Here is a 25,161-nt window from a genome sequence, read left to right as displayed (position 1 = left end):
ACCACATCGTCTATATCTGTGTCTCTTCCTACAACAGTTAGCACAGCGCTTGCCATTTAGATGCTAAAAAAAAAAAAAAAAAAGATTTAGAGTAAATGGGGTTCAGAGAGGGTCAGGTATTTTCCATGGCCATCAACTCTGCTCCAGACCAAAGTGGGTGTTGCCACTTTAACGGTGGTGTCTGGGCTGAAGACCAAGACTTAATTGTGGATGACCATTCCTTTTCTGCTAGCCACTGCTAGGTACGGTGGGTTCACAAAGAGAGTTCACAAAAGTCCTTGAGAAGCCATATGTGATGGCTGTGGTGCTTCAGTGCCCCCAGCCCTGCAAAAGGCAGAATGCCAGGGCTGCACTGTGGGAAGCTGACAGTCCACTCTGTTTGCTCACCTGCCACAGGCTGAAGTTCACCTGCATTCTGTTGCATATTTGCCAGTGGATGTTTTAAGGGACATCCTACTGCCCTGGGTCAACTATCTCAAGGATTTTCCCCCAATTGTATTCATTTGTGCATATAGAGTCATTAGTTCTTTAAAGCTGAAAGTATAGAAAATTATAAAGAAAATAAAGATCGGTTTTTCAATAATCCAGAAATAGTAACATTTTCTGTGTTATATATATATGTATGTATGATAGATAAATATACATGTATAGAGAGTGTATGCATGTGTGTAAATGTCATGCTGTCTGATCTGTTTTTTCTCCCAAATACACCATGAAAGTGAAAGTGAAAGTTGCTCAGTTGTGTCCCACTCTCTGCAACCCCATGGACTATACAGTCCATGGAATTCTCCAGGCCAGGGTACTAGAGTGGGTAGCCTTTCCCTTCTCTAGGGGATCTTCTCAACCCAGGGATCAAAACCAGGAATCAAACCCAGGTCTCCCGCATTGCAGGCAGATTCTTCACCAGCTGAGCCATAAGGGAAGCCCATAATATCCCATAAGCATCCTTTACTCTTTCCATGTCAGTATGCTTCCATCACAACATTTTGACATTTGCCTGGCATTTCACTGCTTACCATAATTTATATTAAAAAATCCATTTTTTGGCTGCTTAGAATATTTCCATGTTTTGATATTTTTAACAGTTTATTTGTGGCTGCACTGGGTCTTCATTACTGTATATGGACTTTCTCTATTGAGTGTAGGATATTGTCTAGTTGTGTGCAGGCTTCTCATTGCGGTGGCTTCTCTGGTTGCAGAGCATGGGCTCTAGAGCGCAGGCTCAGTAGTTGTGGTACACAGTTGTTTCGCAGAATGTGGAATCTTCCTGGACCAAAGATCGAACCCATGTCCCCTGCATTGGCGTGCAGTTTCTTAACCACTAGACCACCAAGGAAGCCTCAGATTTTTATTATTATCAACAATACTTCAGACATAAATGTTGGGGTACAAATTTGCTTTGGGCTTGCATTATATTGTAAAAGTGGACCTTTTGGGCCAGAGAATATGCATCTAGGACTTTCGCTACATATTTGTGATAGTGGCCTCTAGACATGCAGTACTAACACAGTAGGAACATTGTGTAAGTTATTTCCCATACCTCATCACATTTTTAATTTATCCATTGCTACTTTTGTTAATCCATCTCAAAGACTTTTACTGTTTTCTGTAGATGTTTTTTCACATATTAAGTACAAAAAGGAGAGATGAAAAAATGAAACATCAGCTAAATGCCTCATTTCTTTGCTTATTTTGCTTGCTTGTGTATTGGTTTGGTTTTCTCTCTTGTTCTGTTATAATGGTGTCTGGAAAACTCACACGTAGCCAGCTTGACTAGTGAGGAAGGCCCTTTCCCTTCCCTAGAGCATGGCAGTGGGGTGCCCACAGATTCTGATATTACTTCCTGCTATTTTGGAAGCACAGTGATAAATGTCCACATTTGGGATTCCCTGGTGGCTCAGTGGTAAAGAATCTGCCTGCCAATGCAGGAGACATTGGTTTGATCCCTGATCTGGGAAGATCGCACATGCTGTGGAGCAACTAAGCCCACACACCACAACTACTGACCCTTTGTTCTAGAGTGCAGGAGCCACAAGTGCTGAAGCCCGGCTTCCCTAGAGCCTGTGCTCTGCAATAAGAAAAGCCACCCCAATGAGGAGGCTGCTGCTGCTGCTAAGTCGCTTCAGTCATGTCCGACTCTGTGCGACCCCACAGACGGCAGCCCACCAGGCTCCCCCGTCCCTGGGATTCTCCAGGCAAGAACACTGGAGTGGGTTGCCATTTCCTTCTCCAGTGCATGAAAGTGAAAAGTGAAAGTGAAGTCACTCAGTCGTGTCTGACTCTTAGCGACTCCATGGACTGCAGCCCACCAGGCTCCTCCGTCCATGGGATTTTCCAGGCAAGAGTACTGGAGTGGGGTGCCATTGCCTTCTCCGAATGAGGAGGCAGGGCACAGCAACTAGAAAGGAGCCATTGCTCTCCACAACTAGAGAAAAGCCCGCATGACAAGGAAGACCCACAACAGCCAAAAATAAATAAATAAAAATTTTAAATGTCTGCATTTATCAGTGTCATCAAACTTTTCCATTACCTGTGAAGTTTCAAATTCTTTCCTAAGGCCTGATTTCTTTCCTAAATACCTGGGTTGCTGTTTGTGATGTTGGCTACATTTCTCTTTATCTACTTTTTTGCACATTGTGGTCTACAGATGAACAGTGAAAAAGAGAGCCATATATGAAACTTTGAGAAAAATTGGAAACCAAGAGACCAGGATTCTAATACTCCCTTTGCAAGTACTTCTAATACTCCCTCTGCTACCCACAGGTGCGCAGGTTACTTAGCCTTTGTTGGATCTTGCTTCCTCATTGCCAGTAACTCTATATTGAAGTCCAGGGGTGGTGTGGTGGTTGTGGATGGAGAAGAAACCTATAGAAAGCCCTTATTAAATATGTACTTGTGCCAGATACTATGGTATCTCATGAATTAGACATTATTTGCTTCCATTTTGAAGATGAGGAATCTGAGGTTCAGAGATATGAGTTAAATTTGCGATCTAGGTTTGCCTGACTCCAAAGACTTTTCAAGGTATGAGTATATAAACAATGATGGGAGTCTTTTGATTCATGTGTTAGTTCATTAAGTATTTATTCAAGACCTACTATGACTTACCAGGCACTGTGCAGATCTAGGAATTCAGTGGTGAATCAATTAGATATGTTTCCTGCCTCATGAAGGTATCTGTCAGCTGAGGGGAAAAGAGACATTAAAAAGAAGACACAAGTATATGATTACCAGTGGTGATTAGTACTGTGAAAACAAAGGAGAGGATGGTGGGAAGGAATAACAGGGGAGACCTGATTCAGATTGAACAGGTCAGGGAAGACCTTTCTGAAACTGAGACCCAGAAGATAACTAGGTATTAATTAGGCCAGAATGGGAAGAGCATTGCAATGTTTCTGGGTGGGTGGAACTGCTGAAGGATAGAAAGCTGACCCAGCTGGTCCTCAGCAAGGCTCCTCAGGGTATGGAGATACCCTGATGATGGCCGCAGCCAGCTTTCAAGAGAAGGGTTGTGGCCATGTCCAAGTATGTGGTATTTCCTTAATACGTTATGTATTGGGGAAAGTCCTGTCCAGACATGGAAATGGCCTCTCCCTTCCCTTGGAAATTCTGGCATGCCATCCAGTTTTGCAACTTCCCAACCTGTTGCCAATCAGCTTTGCTGACCTATTGGCCCCACACTTGGTGGTGAAGCTCATACTGTTGTTCCTCAATTGGTTCACCGTGTTCTAATACCTGTAAGGCAGAAAACTGGGTCACAGCATGTCTGCGAACTTTTGTTCACAAGTTATCTTCACTTTACACCTGGAATTTACGCACCAAAGGTTCAGACATCCCAGAGAAAAGTTGCTTCACATTTTAACTAGCTGTATAATCATAGACTCAAGAAACCCAGCTTGCTTATTATATGGAATCAATATTCTGGACAACAGGGAAAATGATTACATGCAATAATATTTCTGGGTCCTGGAAGATGAAATTAAACTACATAGTTCTTTTGGATAATGAAAAAATAAACTGAGCAACATTTCTGGAGGAAAGAACATGGCTGACAGCCCTAGGTAAGAGGAGATCATTCTAGATGATGGGGACGGATGAAGCTGATCAGAGACAGGCAGCCCAGGTGAGGACACAAGGTAGCAACACCTTCAGCCCTCAAGAACCAGCAAACAGGAAGGAGCAAGAGCGATGACAGCTTCCGTGTGTGCCCATCAAGCACAAACAGGGGAAGCTGTGCCTGGGAGGAAGGTGCGCTGGGATTTGTTTGTTTCCAAGGCCTTCCTTCCACTGCTGCTCCATATGGCTTGGGGCCAGGGGGCCTCACAAAGTCTCAGATACCATGTGCTTAAATCACTTTTGTGACCCTCCCACCCCTTAGGTTTTCACAGTGACAAAGATACACAGTTAGCATCTTCTTTGAACTGCCCAGATGAAAGGACCTAGGAATCAGCATGGAGATGCTGAGAGGGATAATTTAGTCACTGAGACTATGAGATGTTACCATCAGAAGGGGAATTAGTCATATCCAGTCTAAAGGCTTCACTTGCATAGTTGAGGAAACCGAGGCCTAGAGATGGGGAGGTGAATGGTCCAAGGCCTCACAGGCAGATCGTGGCAGACCTGGGACTAGTACCCAGAATCCCTGACTCCTAGAATGCTTCGTTGGGATGCCAGACTTGAAGCCATCTCAGAGAAGTAGAGCCTAGACTTCTGGAGGAAGCTTTTAGAGACGGAATGGAAAGACGAAAGGAAATGAAATATGTTAACACAATTAACAAAAGTCTCCTATGAATTAGACACAGTGCTGGATGTTTCTATGTATTTTCAAACCTCATTGAATCCTCTCAAAAATTCCCCTTGATGGAGATATTATTGCTATTTTACAGCTACTGAAGCTGAGACTCAAAGTTTCAGTAACTTGTCTCAGGTTACACGTGGCTGAGCCAGTGTTTGAACCCAGGTCTATTGAAAACACAGCCTGAGCTTCTCTACCTTAGCTGCCTGGAAACATCAATCGATTCTCAAGATCATCACTGAGGTGATAAAACCCAAGACAGAAATCGGGCAAGACTAGCAGCATCTGCTGTTTCCTGTGGTGAGTAGGAGAAAGAGCAGAGACCTCTTTCCTAGGGCATAAAGGCAAGGTGATGACTAAGGTATGGGCTCTCCATGCTAAATTCAAAATTCGTATTTTTGTGATATTGTCATCTGCATAAATTTAGGGTCTCTGATCTTGTTGTAGATATGGTTACCCCAGTGGTTATTTTCTTTTTGGTTTCTGTACTCTCTCTGCTCTTATAAATAATATTTTTATCCCCACCTAAAACTTACGCTATTTGGTTTTTACACAGGCTATTTTAAAAATCTTGAATATAATTTGCTTCTGAAAGTAAGTTGGCCAGTAACCATGAAATCCCTCCTAGTTATTACTGAAATCCTTCTCTGCCAGTTCTTTAAGAAATTAGATCATCTCTAGATGAGTTGTTAATTAAAAAATAAATGCCAGTAGCATAGATATCTTCGGGCTCTTGGCCAAAAAAGAAGCCATCTGTGTAAAAGAAAACAGGCTAACAATTTTGGACCCTGGTCTCTATGGCCACATTGAGCGTTGACCTCACTGTTAATTAACACACATTAATTGTTTTGGGCGGGGGATTGTGTTCTCTCATCACGAAAACGTCTTTTCCCCATTCAAACCACGTGGGGTTAAAACAAGAAAACAAAAGCCAAAACTGCTCCCCACACCCAAAAGCCCCTTCTATCAGGGCTCCCGAGTAGACCCGTGAGAGCTGTTAGAGGGCTGAGAAGGGCCAGTCATCAGCACATACCATACATAGGTGGAGGGCTTGTTATTCTCAGTTTCCCGCCTCAGAGAGGATACCCCTATTGTTTTTGAATAGTGCTGACCAGGACCCACACTTCCAACTAAAATTCCTCTACCCCTGCAGCAGCAGCAGCAGCAGCAGCCATAGATAAGTGTTTTGATGAATTGCAAGATGGACAGGGCTTACCATGCCCCCAGCCCTGCTGATACCAAACGCCTTTAAGATACAGCCTTTCCCATCCTAATCTACAAAGGAAACAGGAAAAAGGAACTTAAAACTCCCTGTGCTCAGACAGAAATGAGACTGTGACTGCCCGCTTCTGTGCTGTTCCTTCTTGCCTCTGACTTGTAAACAAGACCTAGTAGGACAGGCGAATGGAAAGTCACAAACCTCTGGGTGTTTGAAAGGATCCTTGGGACCTCATGCATGTCCGTGGAAACTGGATGGAGAGATTTGGGGAAGCATGGATTCTTTAGCCGGCTTAGTTCTCTGCGGAGTCAGCTTGCTCCTTTCTGGTAAGGTTTGGCTTTATTATTTTTTTAAAAAAGTTTTTTTTTAACAGTTAGTGACTCTGGGCTCTCTCACCAACGCCTATTGCTGGTTAACAAGGGGCAGCTGTGACACGGACTGTTTCTCTGTGAGTCTCCATTCAATATGTGGAAGGATTCACCTAGAAAGTCCTTGTGGTGTGAACTGATTTTTCTAGTTTCTCTTCTGGATTATTGCCCCCTGTGTCCCCACAGATGCTGTGGGGACTGACCAGGTCACTTTATTTGAAGAGACATATTTACTGTGGGACATTATTTTACTGCTTCTCATTCTAGCTTGTTTCCTTATTCTATACAAAAAAAAGAAGAAACTTGGCTTTACCTGCTTCAGAGAAAATCTTCAGTCGCTGAAAAAAAGTCAAGTTTATGCTGAGAATGATGGGGACCCACTTAAGGCACTATACAGAGTGTCATTTTAAAAATGAGAACAAAATTGCTTTTCTATAAAGTTTTCGTATTTGCATCCTCTTTTATTCAGAGTGGTCAAATGCTAGGCTTTTGGGGTTTTTTTTTTTTTTTTTTTTTCTATAGTTGGGGTCAGGGAGATAAGGGTTATATAATTTGTGTTTTATTTCAAAACCTATTTGGCATATAGTGATTTGTAAAGTCTTCACTGGCCCAGTGAAATGAAAGTTTAGGCAGTTACCCAGATCACTGGCCTCAGGAGTGTATTGAAATCTGTTGTGGGTTTAAGGAATGGTTGGCCTGAGTATAGATTTAAGGTGTTTGTTGCTCAGATTCTCTAGATGGCGGCGTGGCTCGTACTTCACTTACCCCGTGGGACACCTATGAAAGTGGTATCAAGTCATGAGATAAAGATCGCAATGTAATGGCCATCAATCTCTCCCCTTCGGTTTGAAAGCATTAGAATTATTATAATGAAAATAGAATTGATATAGGAAATGAATTTGGGAAAATTTACTGAACTTAATGATCTGGACTGTGTTATATTAGGTATACTTGGATCAAATTCTACTAAGTATCTGCTATACTATTATATTTTTCATATGTTTCCAATATTATTAACTATTCAGAAATTAATCCAATAATATAACAGAATTGCATGGGAAGTAGTTTGTTTATAGCTCTTGCGTTTGTCAGTAATCAATATATTGAGGATATAGTAATATTTTAAGACTGAGTAACACAAACTGCTGGGAAATGAAAGATTATCTGAGATAGTTTCAGTATTTATGTAGAAATTGTTTATATTCATGTGGAAATAATGTTGATTTCTCCAACAATATGCATGTTTAAGCCAAATAATTGTCATAATTTCATTCTCGATTTGCTTTTTTTTCTGTGTGACATCTATCAGTGACCTTGAAATCTGGAACTGCTTCTTTATCAGGGATTATAGTAATGCAAAGACCAGGGGTATATAGTGGCTCTGAAATACTTCTTTAGGTTAACTACTACACACACACACACACACAGACACAGACACACAGACACACACACACTCACTCTCACTATCTCTCTCTCTCTCTCTCTCTCTCTCTCTCTATAGTGGCTCTGAAATACTTCTTTAGGTTAACTACTACACACACACACACTCTCTCTCTCTCTCTGTTTTAATTCTTTTCCCCCCATAGTGACTATGTTATGGCACTTTGCAATATAGGCTTAGAAAAGCTGTCATAAAATCAAACAAAGCAGAAACTAACACAACATTGTAAAGCAACTATACCCCAGTTTTGTTTTAAAGTACTTTTAAACAAACACACACTTGCAAAAAAGTTATGTGGCAAAACAGTTACTCTGTGTCTAAACCTTAGTTTTCTTGAAAGTACAGTGCTAACTTCAGCAGGCTGAGACTCAAGGAGAGGGGTTTCATGCTCTTGTTGAAAATAAAGGTTAACACCAGTAACGTGGGTTTCTGGAGTAGATCTGCTGTGCTAAATCCTAACTTACATTTTCCATCTAAGCCTCCATGAATATGAACACTGAAGGCTTGAGAGTTGCAACAGCAAGAATCCAGTATAATTATGTCTACAGGCATGGGATCCCATTCTTCAAACCAAACTCCACTGGTGGACTACAGTAATGGAGTGAGAGGCTCATGACTTACAGACTTATCTCTCTAGTTCAGTGAGTTGTTCCTCATTCCCTACTTCTGATCAGAAGTAACTAACAGAATGTCACATTTGCCTCAGTGAAGGTGACTCTGGGTGGTAGATGCTAATGCATAAGAGGATGTATGTAACTTTTAGAAGACTTCTATCAAATCCACCTAGATTCTGGTAGATTTCCCTCCCAATGGAGGATCATGGCCAGTACCAGCTTACAAACAAGTTCTCAGAAATATACTAGATTTCCCCTTCTGTCCCATTCTCACCAAACCAGGCTACTCTCTGTAAAGCATTGTACAGAAAGAAAACCAATGAAACAAATCACTCTCTGTGCTTTATCATAATATGTCCTCTGTGATCAACATGATCCAATGGAAAGTCTCTATAGCCTGTCCTCTTGCCTCTTTCCTATCTCATTTGACATTTTGAGTAACAAACTGGGTTCAGAGATAGTGAGTATCTTGTCTGGAGTGGCGGAGGAGATTCAGTTCTAAGATCAGGGAGGTGGTCACCGATGGAACCTCTTGATTAGGGTTGTGCTTAGAAGGCTAGTAGCAAGCCTGAGTAATCAAGGGTAGAGGTGTGGAAGCTAGGATCAGAGGCACACCTGGGAATTATTCTCAGAGGGAGGCTCTTTGCCCTCTCCCCAGATTCTCTCCTAAACACTGTCTTTGGGAGGTCTCAGCCTCTCCCTTTCAGTCCTACCCTGGGAGAACTTCCTTTGAGAGTTTGGTTCTTTTAAAACATCTCTCCTGGAGAGAAGGACTTGTCCAGTTCATCTCAGAAGACTATGCTATATATCCTCCAGGGATTCAGATGGGTGAGCTCCAGGTTTTTCTGACATTAATTCATCTCCTGGAACTTTATTCCTAAAAAAATGTGTGTGATTGTGTCACCAATTTATTCCCTATAGATGGTTTGTTGGTTAGAGCACAGAATCAGGATTCAAATAGATTTGTCTAGGCTGAAACAAAGCCAGAAGATACCACTTCAGAATAGATAAACGTCAAGTTATGCATTGGGGTTCAATAAATAGATTATGTTCAGTGTCAGATCTGGTGTGTTGAGAGTTCTATGGGTGACATCTAAGTTTTGGTGATACACAAAATTTACAGGAGCCAACACGTGCTTTACTTGCTAAAATGGTAATACATAGCTGTAACTATTTGCTTAGTAAAAATATAAGGTCTGACTTAGAGATGGCAGTTGCTTCAATCTACTGCTCAAAGCAGACGCATTAAGCACTGGTGACATTAAGAAATTTGACAGCAAACAGTAATCAAACAGAAGGATAAGTGCTTTAAACACTTGGTCATATGAGCACATTTAGTCAGGAGAGAAGAGATGAAGGAGCAGTATTTTTATGGGTTTCCATTTAGATGACACATAGATCAGTGCTGTATTTCTCCAGGTCTGGGATGCAGGGATTGAGGGAGCTGCACAAAAGATAGAGTTTGACTTTATTGACAGAAACTTTCTAAAAGCCGGATCACCGTCCCCCTGAGGAGTGAGTTCCCACTCTGAGGAGGGATCAGGTTAGGTGATGGATAGATTTTAGGAATGTGAAAAGAGGATCCTTTTCGTTTCACTATCTGTGGCTTCTGATTGATGACTTAGGAGGTAGATAAAGGTTCCAAAGAGCCACCAAGATCTTTGCTCACTGAAATCAAACTGGGTGTGTTTTCTGAATGTGGGCCCAGCTACTCTCACTTTACACTGAACTGTAACTCAATCAGCTTGGCTTAGGAGAAAAAAAGCACATGCCCTTGGGCTGTGATGACTTGAAGCCACTGCTCTGAGGCTGAGGTGGAGCTCATAAGAAGGCAGGAGAAGGAATCTGGAGTATGGATTGTGAGGTTACACACTTGCTTGTTGTTGTTTAGTCACTCAGTCATGTCCAACTCTTTTGTGACCCCATGGACTGTAGCCCACCAGGCTCCTCTGTCCATGAGATTTCCCAGGCAAGAACACTGTGGTGGGTTGCCATTTCCTTCTCCAGGGGATCTTCCCAACCCAGAGATGGAGCCCAGGTCTCCTGAATTAGCAGGCAGTTTATTTACTACTGAGCCAACAGGGACTCTCTTACACACCTGGAGTTAAGCTCAAATTGGGTGACCTTGGACCAGTTATTTGACTGCTCTAATACACAGTTTTCTCATCTTTTACAGTTGAGAATACTTTTGACCCCTAGAGTCATTATAAACATCAAGTGTGATAATGCATATGCATTAGTCAGCCAGTAAGAACTCTCTTAGCAAGTGAAGCTAGTATAATTGAAAGAGAACTGTTGCTCTGAGGACCACTGTGCTTGTTTAAGACCAGTCTAATCTTTTCCAGGTGGAGGGGGGTCACTTACTACTCATAGAAGCAGTCTCCTTCTAAAAGCCTTCAATATTAGCTGATTCCTCAAGTTTCATATTGGTCTCTCCCAGTACTAAGCCAGAACACTGGGCCTACTTTCCAGTGCTTTCTCTCACTTATCCCATTCATGGTTATTCCACTTCAGCCACGTCCTTCTCCACAATTGATGTATATTTTCCTCTTGGCTCTTGTTCATGCTGTTCTATCCATTTGGAAAAGGCATCCTCCATGCTTGCTCTGCAAACAAAATTCAACTCAATTTGCCTAGGCCAATTCTTCATGATGTTCTAATTCTGAGTTCCCTTACCACACAGGCTATGTCTTTGAACTCTGGGCACATGGATTTAGCCCAGTTAACCTTTAACATCTTGAAAAAGGGTATTATTTCTTTACTATTCTCCGTAGTGCTTGGAGTTTAATATGCCACAGTAAGAAACTTTTGGTATGCCACAGCAGACCTGAAAAAAAGAGAGAAAGCGTTTGTTGTTATATGAAGGGTTTTTAAACATTGAAATAATAATAACAGTAATAATCAATTTCATATATGTATTGAAAGTAGTAATCATTCATATCTTGAAACGTTGGCTTATGTTAAATATTTCATGTAAATAAGGCCCAAAGAAAATCCCTTTCTTCTCTCAGGTGTGAAACATGAAAGGTATACTCATGAAAGTGGGTTTAGCAAGAGCTTTACCTAATACTATTATGTATTGTATGATTGCTGAATATTACTTAAAAGATATGCATAGTTTTTATTTAATAGAAATTTATTGGGTTATTGCCTGCCCATATTCATTCATTCACTCAACTATCACTTCAGTCAGTGAAGACACACTGAGGACTTACTTTGTACCAAGTATTGTATTGGATACCAGGAATGCAAAAAAAGGATGAATCATTTTTTTCCCCTTGCTAAACTCACTTTTTGGTAGGAAAGATAAATAAAAGAGAATAAATTATAAGATGCTATGATAAATAATATAATTATTGTTGTTGTTCAGTTGTTAAGTCGTATCTGACTCTTTGCAGCCGCACAAACTGCAGCATGCCAGGCTTCCCTGTCCTTCACTATCTCCTGAAGTTTGCCCATACTCATGTCCATTGAGTCGGTGATGCCATCCAACCATCTCATCCACTGTCACCCCCTTCTCCTCTTGCCCTCAATCTTCCCCAGCATCAGGGGTATATAAAAATCTAGCTTTTTAAGAGCTGTAAAAATACTTATTGGATTCAGTAATTTAAAAATCTAATTCTAAAATCCAAATTAAACATAAGTGACTAAAAACATATAATGCTAACTTCACTAATTGCTAAATTTATATGAATATAATTTAATATTGAAAATAATCTGTAGGTTAGATTTTCCTCACTTTCCCAGAACTCCTAAATAGTAATGAATATTGCCCAAAATTATGGCTGATGTAGCTATGAGTTATTCGTGGCCAAATGATTTTAAAACAAAGTAGATAAAAAGGAAAAGGGAGGAAAGAATTTCCCGTCAGAAGGAGCACAGGGTGTGAAACAGCAGGGCGAGCTCAGGGAAGTTGAGTCAGGCTAGAATGTAGGAGGAGGTGGTGAATTAAGGTTGGGTTCAGATCAGGAAGGGCCTCATTGGCCATATTAAGTCATCTGTACCTCTTTTCTGTACGTGTGGAAATTTAGTATGGTGTTTGCTCTATTGTATCTGATTTTATGTCTTGGAAAATTCACTCTGGTAAGAGTGTGGAGCATGTACTGACATGGCAGAGACTTAGGCCTGGACCAGTTTGGCTTTCCAATTCTCCAGGCAGGAAGGCCCGGATGAAGAGGGGAATTGAAAGTGTCTAGGCGGTGAAACTGTAGGGACTGGTGATTGGTTATTTATTGGAGGTTGTGGGAAGAGAAGGTGGTGAATAAACATTGCTCCAGGCTTCTGGTTTGGGTGATGGTGCTGCCATTCACTGTGTTGGGAAACATGACAGAAGGAACCTGGTTGATGACAAGCTGACAAGAAACAAACAATTATTTTGCACATGTTGATTTTGAGTTTCCATGTTAATGGTGGATATTTAGCAAAACTGGGCTCTCTGGGTCTGAAACTCAGAAGAGAACTGGGCAAGGGACTGAGACATAGGAATCTTTGTGTATAGTAAGTAAGGTCCTGGACATGGACACATACTGAGATTTAAGTGAAGAGAAGAGGAGGAGGAGATAGCCTAGGGTTCCATGAAGAAGCAGTCAAGGAGCTGGCTGGAGAGGCAAACCCAGACAGATTCCTTTCCTGCAATTTCAAAGAATTGGCATTGCTGTGGCTAAGAAGGAGAGAGTTTAAAGAAGGGAATGATAAGATGGGGGCAGCAGGGTGACAGCATCTGGGCTTGGCCTGGGGGCACCAGACTGCAGGTGTGTTGTTTCACAGAGAGCCAGCTGCACTGACAGCACAGCTGAGCCCGAGCTGGAAGGGATGTCGGAGGATCAGCTGGCATCACTCCCAGCCTTCAGGAAGGGGAACGTCTAAAGTTGCCTCCCTCAGTTCTGGAATTTTAAACTGATAACCCAATTCCCACCAGTCTAGTCAGACTGTTCCTTAATTCTCATCACATGTGCAGAATGCTTCTTTAGATCAAGACTTGCCTGCTTTCCTCTACATCCCTCCCCCGTTGCCTCCTTTTGTCACTCCAGGACTCTGATCACCCTTCTCCCTTGTTCCTTCCCAAAGGCCACAGGGACAGGTGTGGTGACATGAACCTGCCAGACGGGCAGAGTCCTGACCCTTTTTAACACAGCTGTTGATTAGAGGGAGTGACTTCCCACTGCCTCGAGGTGCCATGTCTAACATGGTAGGCACACACTTAACAGACAGAGGAAGAAAAAACCTAAAGATGAGCCACGGGAGCCCATCGGGCAGCCAGCAGAGGGGCACGTGGGCGGCTGCTGTTTGTTCCCTGCTGGTCACAGCCCCCTGCCCAGGGCTTGACCAGTGAGGTGTGTGCAGCGGGCACACCCATCTCAGCAGATCTGTCAGCTTTCCCGCTTTTGTTAGAGGGTGATATCATGCTTCCTGGGGGGAGCACTAGAAGACAATGCCCGGCCACTTTCCTCCAGATACAATAGGCGGAGTCAGGAAGGCAGTATTGACATTGCTGGGGCCGGGGAGGCACTCGCTGCTCCGCGGCCATCAGATGGTGAACCAGCTTAACCTTGGCACATGGAGCCTGGGTTGTGCAAGGCGTCTGGCTCCAGAGCCAAAGGGGACTCCACCCCAGGGACAGAAGTCCTTTAGACATCTGGGAATCTGAGATGGGCCTCGAATTCCCATCCCCTTGTCAAAAAACATCAGTAAAACAACAACAGTCCTAGGAATAACAAAAATGACTACCATAGGCTGAATGTCATCATGTGCCAAGTGTTTAATATGACTTTTAATATCCTACAATAATCTCATACAATTGGTATTATTATTTGTTTGTTTAATATAGATGGTGAAACTGAGGCTCACAAAATATTAGTGACTTCACTAAGGTTAAAATACTGTGGACATTCATTATCTGGGACTGCCCAACATTCCTGTTTTTCAAAAGCCACCAAGCATTCCCTCCAGTGACGGGACTGCCAATCACTGATCCATGTACTATCTGATCAGTGGTTGGTTCAGATGGAGGATGTATGACCCAATAGGGTCACATGGACTGTCCTCTGGGAACTTTTGAGCAAGATGTTCTCTTTCTTCAGTGAGGACACTGTTCACTTGGAGCCATCAGCTTCCGTGGGTGCTTCAAGGAAACTAGTCTTTGGTAGAACAGAATGAGGGCAGTAACAGAACACAGCCCAGACAGGCACTCTGGAATGATCTGAGCTCTAGATCAGAGGCCTATCCCAGCCCCTCCCAGTTATGTGAGCCAGCCGCCTTTCTTTTCTTGTGCTATTTTGAGTTGTTCTCTGTCTCTTGAAAATGAGTAGTCCTGAGTGACCACGTGATCTCAGTAGGATTGATGGAGGCAAGAGTTAAACTCAGAATGACCTGAACCCAAATTCTGGGCTTTTTAAAACACTTCACTGTGCTGTCTTCCAACTAGTGTTTCATGGTCACCTCAAGCTGGTTCACAGAAAATGAGACTTGTAACAGTACTTATTCATGTGCTATGTGGTCAGTCATGTCCAACTCTTTGTGACCCCATGGACTGTAGTCTGCCAGGCTCCTCTGTCCACGGGGCTTCCTAGGCAAGAATACTGGAGTGAGTTGCCATTTCCTCCTCCAGGGGATCTTCCCGACCCATGGATCAAACCCATGTCTCTTGCGTCTCCTGCTTTGATGGGTGGGTTCTTTACCCCTAGCGCCACTTATTCAGTATCAGTATCAGTTCAGTCGCTCAGTCATGTCCGACTCTTTGTGACCCCATGGACTGCAGCACACCAGGCCTACCTATCTATCACCAACTCCTGGAGTTTACCCAAACTCATGTCCTTTGAGTTGGTGATACCATCCAATCATCTCATCCTCTGTCATCCCCTTCTCCTCCCACCTTCAATCTTTCTCAGCATCAGGGTCTTTTCAAATGAGTCAGCTCTTCACATCAGGTGGCCAAAGTTTTGGAGTTTCAGCTTTAGTATCAGTCCTTCCAATGAATATTCAGGACTGATTCCCTTTAGGATGAACTGGTTGGATCTCCTTGCAGTCCAAGAGACTCTCAAGAGTCTTCTCTAACCACCACAGTTCAAAAGCATCAATTCTTTGGCGCTCAGCTTTCTTCACAGTCCAACTCTCACATCCATATGTGACTATTGGAAAAACCATAGCCTTAACTAGATGGACCTTTGTTGGCAAAGTAATGTCTCTGCTTTTTAATATGCTATCTAGGTTGGTCATAACTTTTCTTCCAAGGAGTAAGCGTCTTTTAATTTCTGTAGTCACCATCTGCAGTGATTTTGGAGCCCAGAAGAATAAAGTCAGCCACTGTTTCTCCTTCTATTTGCCATGAAGTGATGGGACTGGATGCCGTGATCTTAGTTTTCTGAATGTTGAGCTTTAAGCCAACTTTTTCACTCTCTTCTTTCCCTTTCATCAAGAGGCTCTTTAGTTCTTCACTTTCTGCCATAAGGGTGATGTCATCTGCATATCTGAGGTTATTGATATCTTTCCCTGCAATCTGCAATCTTGATTCCAGCTTGTGCTTCATCCAGTCCAGTGTTTCTCATGATGTTCTCTGCATGTAAGTTAAATAATCAGGGTGACAATATACAGCCTTCACGTACTCCTTTAGGTTCCTATTTGGAACCATCTGTTGTCCCATGTCCAGTTCTAGCTGTTGCTTCCTGACCTGCATACAGATTTCTCAAGAGGCAGGTCAAGTGGTCTGGTATTCCCATCTCTTTCAGAATTTTCCAGAGTTTATTGTGATAACTTCACATAGTTCAGGGGGAAGATTTTAAAATATACTACTTTAAGTGTATGGTGTGGGTATATAATGAGCACTCAGTAAAAATCTGATCTTATTTTTCACTTATAAACAAAGCTAGAGGCACTTATGTCACTTAATGTCCATCTTTTCAAAGCACATCTCTATCCAAGAGGGTAGGTAATTCATTCTATGCCAGATGGAGCTCCCCACCTTTCCTTGAGGTAGCCTCCTTTTGTCCTAAGCCTGGCCTTGTCTCAGAACAAGGGGAGAAATCCTTAGAGCTGTGTGTTCTTGGGCTCTGGCTAAAAATCTGGAGTGTCAGGTGGGGACTTCCTTCCCATGGCCCTACCAGCTGGCAAGATGGTGCTCCCCATTTTTTCTCCTGCCAGCCCCCAGTTTCCTCTTTTCTCAGGTCCTAACTGAAAAGTGGCTCTAGGATGCTTTGCTCTAGATTGTTCCCACCTCATTTATCCCAAATCTATGAATTCCTAGTTCTTGAAAATCTTATGTGGCATTGTCAGTTCCCAGTGCAGTGTGCCTCACTTCAGACTAGGCTCATTACTGGTAGATTATTTGGGAAGTGATCCTAGGGAGCAAGAATGAGGGGCTACGGGAATGGAAGTATACAAGCATGTACTATCATGTTGGCCACTGCTTCAAAAGCCTGGTGAAGTGAAACGTTAGTTGCTCAGTCGAGTCTGACACTTCGCGACCCTGTGGGCTGTGTGTAGTCCACCAGGCTTCTCTGTCCATGGAATTCTTCAGGCAAGAATACTGGAGTGGGTAGCCATGCCCTCCTCCAGGGCATCTTCCTGACCACGGGATTGAACCTGGGTCTCCTGCATTGCAGGTGGATTCTTTACCATCTGAGCCCCCAGAGAAACCCCAAATGCCTGGTGCTCCACAACTTCTAAGGAGCCTCATGAAATGTAGCTCTGGGCCTTCATACTTTGCTTTCCTTCCCTTTGTTTAAGGCTCATGTAGATACATGAAGCTGATAAGTTACTGGGGTCCTGTGCTGTTGTGCCATAGAAAGTCCCAGGGGAGGAAGTGCGATATCCTCCCACAGGCTCTGAGTGAGCTACTTTGAGGTTCTGTCTGCTCAAAGCTGATGGAGGCCTGCTCAGAAGTGATTGCAGAAGCATTTGGAGCTGAAATGGGAATGGGGAAGATTTGCATTGGTGTCCAAGAGGTGTTGGATACAGGCACCCTTACATTTGTCCCTGACGTAGAACTTAGAATATTAAATCACAATTTACAGTTTACTTGATGGTTTTCCCACTAGGTTATGGGCTGAATGACACATTAACATTCTCAGCACCAAATATAGTATCCTGGCTGGAAGAGAAATGCTTTAATAATTGTTTTGCATTGGATTCAGTGTTCTGACCAAGTGCTTCCCCAAGTGTCCTATATACACTATTGCTGGCCTGAAAGATGATTTTATGTGATGCAATTTAAAAAGGGCATTTTTAATTACGAAATTAATATGTGTATGTAGACATATGTATGTATAGTTGTGTAGTTGCTAAGTTGTGTGTGATGCTTTGCGACTCTATGGACTGTAGCTTCTTCTGTCCATGGAATTTCTTAGGCAAGAATACTGGAGTTGGTTGCCATTTCCTTCTCCAGGAGATCTTCCTGACCCAGGTTGAACCCAAGTCTCCTGCTTTGCAGGTAGATTCTTTACCACTGAGCCACCTGGGAAGTCCATATGTGTGTATATATCATAACAATCGTAATTTCATGAGTATTTTGGCATTATATGAGGCTAAGAAAAAAAAGATGAGTTAACTTAAAAAGAATGGTTAATAGAATAATTATCATACAAGTCTCATGTAGACTCAGCAAAAATCATGAAAATACTGTCTAGATTAATGCAGTTTGAGAGACACTGCTCTAAAAGAATGAGGGAACCAATACTTTTTCAGATCTCTATGTATGTGTTCAAATTAAAAGTGGAAAAGTAATTTGGGCACATAAATAATACTAATGGATTAAGCAGAAGGGAGTCTCTTGGTGATCAACCTGTCTCAGAGGACTGACTTGGACTCTAATCTTGTTCCTCTCAGGAAACCTGGAAAGGGGACATTTATTAATAAATTACAGTTAAGACCTAGTTTACCCCTTGGGTACCCTGAGCATTCCTCAAAAAAGGCCCAACAGTCAGCATGCAAAGTAGTGGGCAGTGGCCAAAGTGGAGGAACAAGTAGGTTAAGTTATATGCGTTCATTCAAGCTACCATTTAGTGAACCCTTTCTGTGTGAGGGGAATCTGCTGGGCATTCAGGTTACAAACGTGGTTAAGATAGGGATCTGACCTCAGGTGGCTTTTAGTCTGGCAGGTGAGAAGCTCTGCTCTGTTAGAGGCAGACAGTGCACATTGAGAGTATCGAGGCTGGAGGGGGTCATTCTGGAAGAAAACATGGGTCTCACCAAGAGGGTGATGTTTGAGAAGAATGAGCAGGATTGTGCCTTGTGGAAAATCCGGAGTGGAATTGAGGAAGAAAGGTGTTCTAGGCCAAGGAAGAAGTGTGAAAAATGAGGGATAAAAAGTTTAACAAATGTTTGTGCCGTGGTTCTATGTGGCTACCCTGTAGGGTACAAAGACCAAAGCTGAGGAGGTGGACTGGGGAGGAGGTAACTTGGCTTGAGGTTCGCTGAGTGGGCAGGCTCAGAGTCAGTTATGGGAGTTGTCAGGATATGGGATGAAGCCCTGTGAGGGGATGACATTGCCAAAAAGAGAAAGAGTTTGTTTCGGGAACACCTATGTCAAGGGGTGATGTGGGTGGAGGAAGAGGAAGCTGAAGGCGACAAGCCAAAGGAGGAGGGAGTTTCTCATCTACATCAAAATGTACAAAGGCAGGAGCTAGGATTACGAGAGAGACTGGAGAACTTGGCAGTTGGGTATTGCTGCTAAGCATTTCTGGTGGATGGGCAGGGCCTGGTTTGAAGAGTAGGAGGGAGGTGAGGAAATGGAGTAAGCAAGCATAGATTCCTCTCTGGGAGATGTCCCATGTCATGGCAGCTTCCTGTTTCTGTGTGCTTTTCTGTAAACTTGATTCTAGGGTGATCTAGTAGGAGAAGGGGTGAGGTCCCCTCTGCCACTGTTGGCTCAGGGTGCTAGGAGGATATGCCAGTGTTTGAAGGAAATAGAGAAAACCTCTTCTATCATAGGTATTCTCCTCTTCCCATGGATGTTGTCCCAAATTGCCTGAATTAGATAATTATTTTAATTTCAAAAATGTTTGGTAGTGGAGGTACACAGGGGAGCCACACACCGCTACCTGGAATGAGGAACATTAGAACTGACAAAGACTCAAAAGATTATCTAATCCAGGGTTATTGAATTGTTTTTTCACACAATACTAATTCCAGGAGAATTGTTGAATTCCTCCCCACTTTTTTTTTTTTTTTTTGAGCGTAATGTGGAGCTAATGTTTGATACCTTAAGTAATACTGGTTTGATTGAACCTGCTCATTTTACAGATACTGAGGCCCCGGGAGTTTAGCACTTTGCACAAGCTTACTCAGCTCATTAGAGGCCGTTTCTTCACTTTAGCAGAGAGTGTGGAAAGCAATATAAATTAGATCTATTGTTTGGTCAGACTGCCTGGGCTTGCATTCCAGTTTTACCATTGAATTGGTTAGCTATCGCTGTGTAACAAACTATTCCCAAAACCCAGTGACTAAACCAACATTTATCATTCCTCACATGTCTTTGTGTGATTTGCGGCTCACTTGATGTGTGCTGAGTACAGCTCTGAGGTTCTGCTTCAGATCGCTGCAGCTGCTGCAGCTCTGCCTCTTGCTGCAGGTGTGCCGGTTGTCTGGGTGACCTGCTCACACGTATCTCATCCTTCTTGGATCAGCCCGGGGGGTGTTGTTCTAATGGTGATGTTAGAAACACAAGAGCACTAAGTAGAAACAAATCAACAAGTGAGTCTTCTCAAGGCTTAGGCTGTGAGCTAGCACACTGTCATTCCCTAAGTGAAGGTCTGGGAACTACGTTCTGCCCATGGTGTGGCCAAAGCAAGGGAATGATGCAAAAGGGAGCTGAAGTTTGGCGGTCAACAATTCGATCTACTACAGCTACTATTAGCCTTGCACTGTGGTGCAAGTTAGTTGTTTTCATCTGAAAAACAAGCGTCATAATAGCACCTTTTGGGGCTTGGGGAGGGGGAATTAAATGAATTTGTTCATGTAAACCATTAAGAACAGCACTTAAACTTAGAAAACACTAAGTAAATACTAAGATTGCCACTGATTTTATCCACCTACCCATCACTATCCATGCATAATGGAGGATATTTGGGGTCTTTGCCACCAGAGTGGCTATGGAAGGTTTTGGGTTGACTTGGTAAACTGGCTCAGCATCGGCCATTTCCCACCAGCAGAAGGGCTCAGAGGAGTGACCTCCTGAAAATCCTCCAAACCGCTCATTTATTAAGTCCTCTGTTTGTCTTCTAAGTGATTATATGGCCTCTGGCAGCTTGGGCTGGCTTGGTGCTGCCCGGTTCTCCCAGCCTCCGCACCACACTCCCCTCCCCCGCAGTGTCTCTCTCACACCCAGAATCGGCAGAGATTTTCACACAAACCACCTGCCAGGAGGTGTGGAACTGGAGCCAGAAACACACAACAGCTGCAGAAGCTCAGCTGTATTCCGAGGCCTATAGTAATCTCACAGCAGTCCTGGACACAGCCCTGACCCCTGACTGGCTCTAGAGTACACAAGCCGTCAGCAGAGTGTGATTCCAATGTGAGTAATACATGAATTCTGCCAGCTCCTTCTGGAATCAAACAAAATTTTTTTTTTTCTTTTTGCCATTTGGGGGAAAATTGTGCATTGCATCACTGTCTTCCCATTAAGTCTGGGGAGAGTCAGTGACTCAAGCCAACTTCTGCTAGAGGCTATCTTCCTCTTCTCAAGGCCACTTCCTGATGAAACTCATGGTTTAGGACCCCCCACCAAGCCCACCTTTCACCTTGCCAGGTGGTATTATATGCCACATGAATCTAGACTGTGCAGTAGTGGGATAGCTATGTGACCATAGGCAAGTCATTTCACCTTCCTGTAGAATGGGGATAATAGTATTACCACACCAAAGAGTTGTGAGGATTATATGATACAGGTAGGTCAAATGCTTAGCCAAGTGCATGTTCATAAAAAATGCTCAATAAATATTAGCTATCATTATTTCTTCTGTCTCCCTATGCCACTAGCTATTACTCCTAGGAGCAGTCTGTCTCCAAGATATTGTGTAAATGTTACTCTGTTCTATTCCATCCCACTTTGTCCTATCTCTTTCCTTCCTAATCCATTCTAGTCTTTAGTATTATCTGAGCTCTTACTCTGTGCTTAACACTGGGCCAGCAAGTATAAAGATGAATGAAACAAAGTCTGTGTTGCTATGAAGGTTGCTGTTGGGATGTAAGTTGCAGATGGATGTACAGTAGGTTCTTCTTACTCATGGTAGCTGTATTCTGTAAACCACCAAAACTGAGTTAGATTTCTGCCAAGTCCAAACATTTTTGTGACCTGATCAATGCATGACCCAGTTTTGCATTTGTGTGTTTTGTTTTTGCCAACAAAAAGCGCAAAAATGTGAAAAAGTGACACCGAATAAACCATCCAGAGGACGCTGGTTTTCTGTTTGAGAGCCCAGTAGAACAATGCCTTGTTTCACCTCGGTCGGGAACAGATGTGTCTGATGGCTCAGGGTTTTCCCTGCTCTGCATGTATGTTCAGGTGACTGGGAAGGCAACATGAGTATCAATTTTGAGGTTGTAAATAAATTATAGGCAAGTTCATAAATACAGAATCAACTAATGATGCATGCTGCGTGCGTACTTTGTCACATCCAACTGTTTACAACCCATGGACTATAGCCCACCAAGCTCCTCTGTCCACGAGATTCTTCAGAATACTGGAGTGGGTTGCCATTTCCTCTTCCAGGGGATCTTTCCTGCCCAGGGATTGAAGCCATGTCTCTTGGATCTCCTGAATTGGCAGGCAGATTCTTTACACTGAGCCACCTGGGAAGCCCAACTAATAATGAGGATAGACTGTTCATACACGAATGCATAAATTACTCAAACTGCAGTAAACTTTCCATAGACGTACAGGGGGAGCACAGGAGAGAGAGCAATGGATTCCATCTGGGGCAATCAGGGTCCTTTGGCTGGAATCAGACTTTCAAATGCAAGAGGGCATTTCTTTCTTTTTCTTTCTTTTTTTTTTTTTTTTTTTGAGATGAGCAAATTTTATTTTTTGAATTGTTTTATTGGAGTATAATTGCTTTATAATGTTGTGTTAGTTTCTGCTGTACAACAAAGTGAATCAGCTACATGTATACATTTATCCCCTCCCTTTTGAGTCTCCCTGCCGCCACTGCCCACCCCCTATCCCTCTAGGTCATCATGGAGCACCGAGAGGGCATTTCTGACAGCAGGCAGTAGAGATGGAAGCACGTGGCTGGGTGCTGCCAAATCAGTCAGGTTAGGGCTTGTGGGTAGCACTATTTCTGTGTACTGTGTAGCCCAGATGTGACTGGATGGCTTGCAGCAGGCCTCTTCTCATCCACATCCAACTAGAAGCAAGAATCAGCACTCTGAGATGCCAAACAAGGTAAAATGATCCAACTCTGTAGCATCAGCAAGTAACAGAGCGCTTTCACTGGGTCAAAGGAGAAGATGATCTGTGTTGTCTAGTGTGTAAAATAATAAATTCATGAGTCAACAGCTCCCCTTTCCTCTGGCTAAATTCCTCTCCAGCTCCAAGCCTCCTTGTTTCTCCTCCCTGCCTCCCACATCCTCTACTCTTCCAGGCAATTCCACTTTGCATACATCACTCTGCAATACAACAGCCAGCCTGGGGATCCAGCCCCTTCTCTGGAATCTTAGCAGAGATCCTGTATTGTTCCTTAAGTCTGGCTTTCAGGGATTTTCTCTTCCCTCCATTCCTCACTCCATGGGGATTATTTAAGTATTTGTCCAGTAAAATATTTCCTCCATATTTTGGCATAAGGGATAAAGTACAAGGTCCCAGGTGAGTTACCACTTCCCATCACTGCCTCTACTGTTCATTCCTGACAGATAAGTCATGGTAGACATATGTTTTTTTCAGGTTGATATAAATCTTTTTTTTCCCCAGTTTTACTGCAATATTGACATTCAACATTGTATAGAGGTTTCTGCAGTTTTTAAAGAGCCTAGTCCAGGCCCTAACCACAGTAGATATTCAATAAATGAATAGGTTTTTGCTAATCTGATTTGGGGGAAAGTTACATTTTTGTCATATTTTCTTCCACAAAACAGATATATAATTTTAACTACTATAATTTTCTTATATATTTCTCAGCAAGATTTTGTAATTTTCATCACATTCAATTCTAAACATTTCTTCCTAACAATTCTCATCAAAAGATGTTGCTTTCTAGAATCTTTACAAGAGCAGCTATAACTGATTCACTTTGCTGTACAGCAGAAACTAGGACAATATCTTAAATTAACTAATAGTTAAATAAAAATTGGAAAAAAGTGGAGTCAGCATATACTGGCCCACCCCGAGTTTGAGGACTGTATAGAACTATTTGTGAAAATGCCTGTAAATGATACCTACAATAAATACAAAGTAGCATTAGGGGAAAAAAATACTGTTTAAAAAATTAACAAAATAATTATGATTTTTTTTTTTTTGGCCATGCCCTATGGCCAGGGATTGAACCCATGTCCCTGTATTGGGAACATGGAGTCTTCACCACTGGACTGCCAGGGAAGTCCCAATAATTATGAATTTTATCATGAAGAATGAGCAGGAGCTATAGTTGAGAAAGTTCTAGGGGTAAAAAAGGAGAGTAATGTCTTTGAAATAGCTCTATTAGATCTTAAGGCAGAGCATCATAGTGTAATAACAGTGGGGTATAGTCCAAGAATATGAACACATAAATCAACAGACTGGATTGGCCAGAACAAAATCTGAATTTATATAAAATTTTAACATCTTATAAAGGACACAAATCAGTAGGAAAAGGAATAATAGTTCTGGGAAAATTAGTTTGGAAAAAGAGCCTTGTTTAAAAAAATCCCATCTGTTATTATATACCAAAGTAAATTCCAAATGGATTAAAGAGCAAGTGGGTTAAAAAAAAGTCAAGCCATCAAAAGAAGATGGAAGTGAATATTTATTGACTTATTATGTGGAAAGGGCCTTTTTAAGTTTAAAAACAATGGGAGAAACCACAAAATCAATACCTTTAGGCACATGAATATGTAATCTGTTAGTCCAACAATAAGCATAATTAAAAGGGAAAGAACAAAAGAAAAATGTTTGCAACAAGTATGGCATATAAGAGATTAAAGTATTTCCATAAAATAAGCTCATTGAAACTGATAGACAAAATCAAAACATCAGTAGAAAAAAGAGAGGAACAAATAATTCACAAAAGGAGGAAATACAAATGGCTAATAAACATGTGAGAAAATCCACTCTCTAAATTACAATGAACCAAAATAAAGATACTAGTTTTCTATATCAAATTAGCAAAGACTGAAAAAAAAAATGAGAATACAATTCCATGGCTGGAGTTGGTTAAATATTCACTCCCACTCACTATAGCTTTTTAGATAGAAATGTGACACTGTAAAGAAAAATGTCATGATAAGACTAAGTAAAAATTAAGGGTATGAAATTGTATTTGGTTTTTACCAAAGGAAAAAATTATGTATATTGGTTTCTGCAGTTTCTCCTTATGTATGTTCTGGGAAAAAAGAAATGATGTAAATCAAAATGTTAACAAGACTGACAATGTTCTTTTTTAACCATTTCTCCCTTCTCATTATGTTTACACAGGCTTGATCTGGTGTTTGAAAAAGGATTTCATAATGAGGAGATATATTTTAAAGTCATTTATAATCTGAATGGACTAAAAGGATCACTAAATATATTATTTTTGTGATTTTAGAGATACTCTTTGATT

The 25,161-nt window shown here is 42.1% G+C and overlaps 1 protein-coding gene across 2 annotated transcripts in view; it reads left to right on the top strand.

Moving 5' to 3' along the window:
• TEK (TEK receptor tyrosine kinase) overlaps positions 5,754 to 25,161 on the top strand; it is a 99,695-nt gene continuing 80,287 nt past the window's right edge. For both annotated transcript variants that reach the window (XM_005683592.3, XM_005683591.3), the window contains exon 1: positions 5,754 to 6,340. In XM_005683592.3, the coding sequence (XP_005683649.2) occupies positions 6,289 to 6,340 (52 nt within the window). In that variant the 5' untranslated portion in view covers positions 5,754 to 6,288. The remainder of the gene's footprint in view (positions 6,341 to 25,161) is intronic.

The sequence above is a fragment of the Capra hircus genome, chromosome 8 (assembly GCF_001704415.2).
Source record: "Capra hircus breed San Clemente chromosome 8, ASM170441v1, whole genome shotgun sequence".
NCBI lineage: Eukaryota > Metazoa > Chordata > Mammalia > Artiodactyla > Bovidae > Capra > Capra hircus.
The sequence above is the reverse complement of the archived record's forward strand: the minus strand, read 5'-3'. Positions and strand labels throughout refer to the sequence as shown.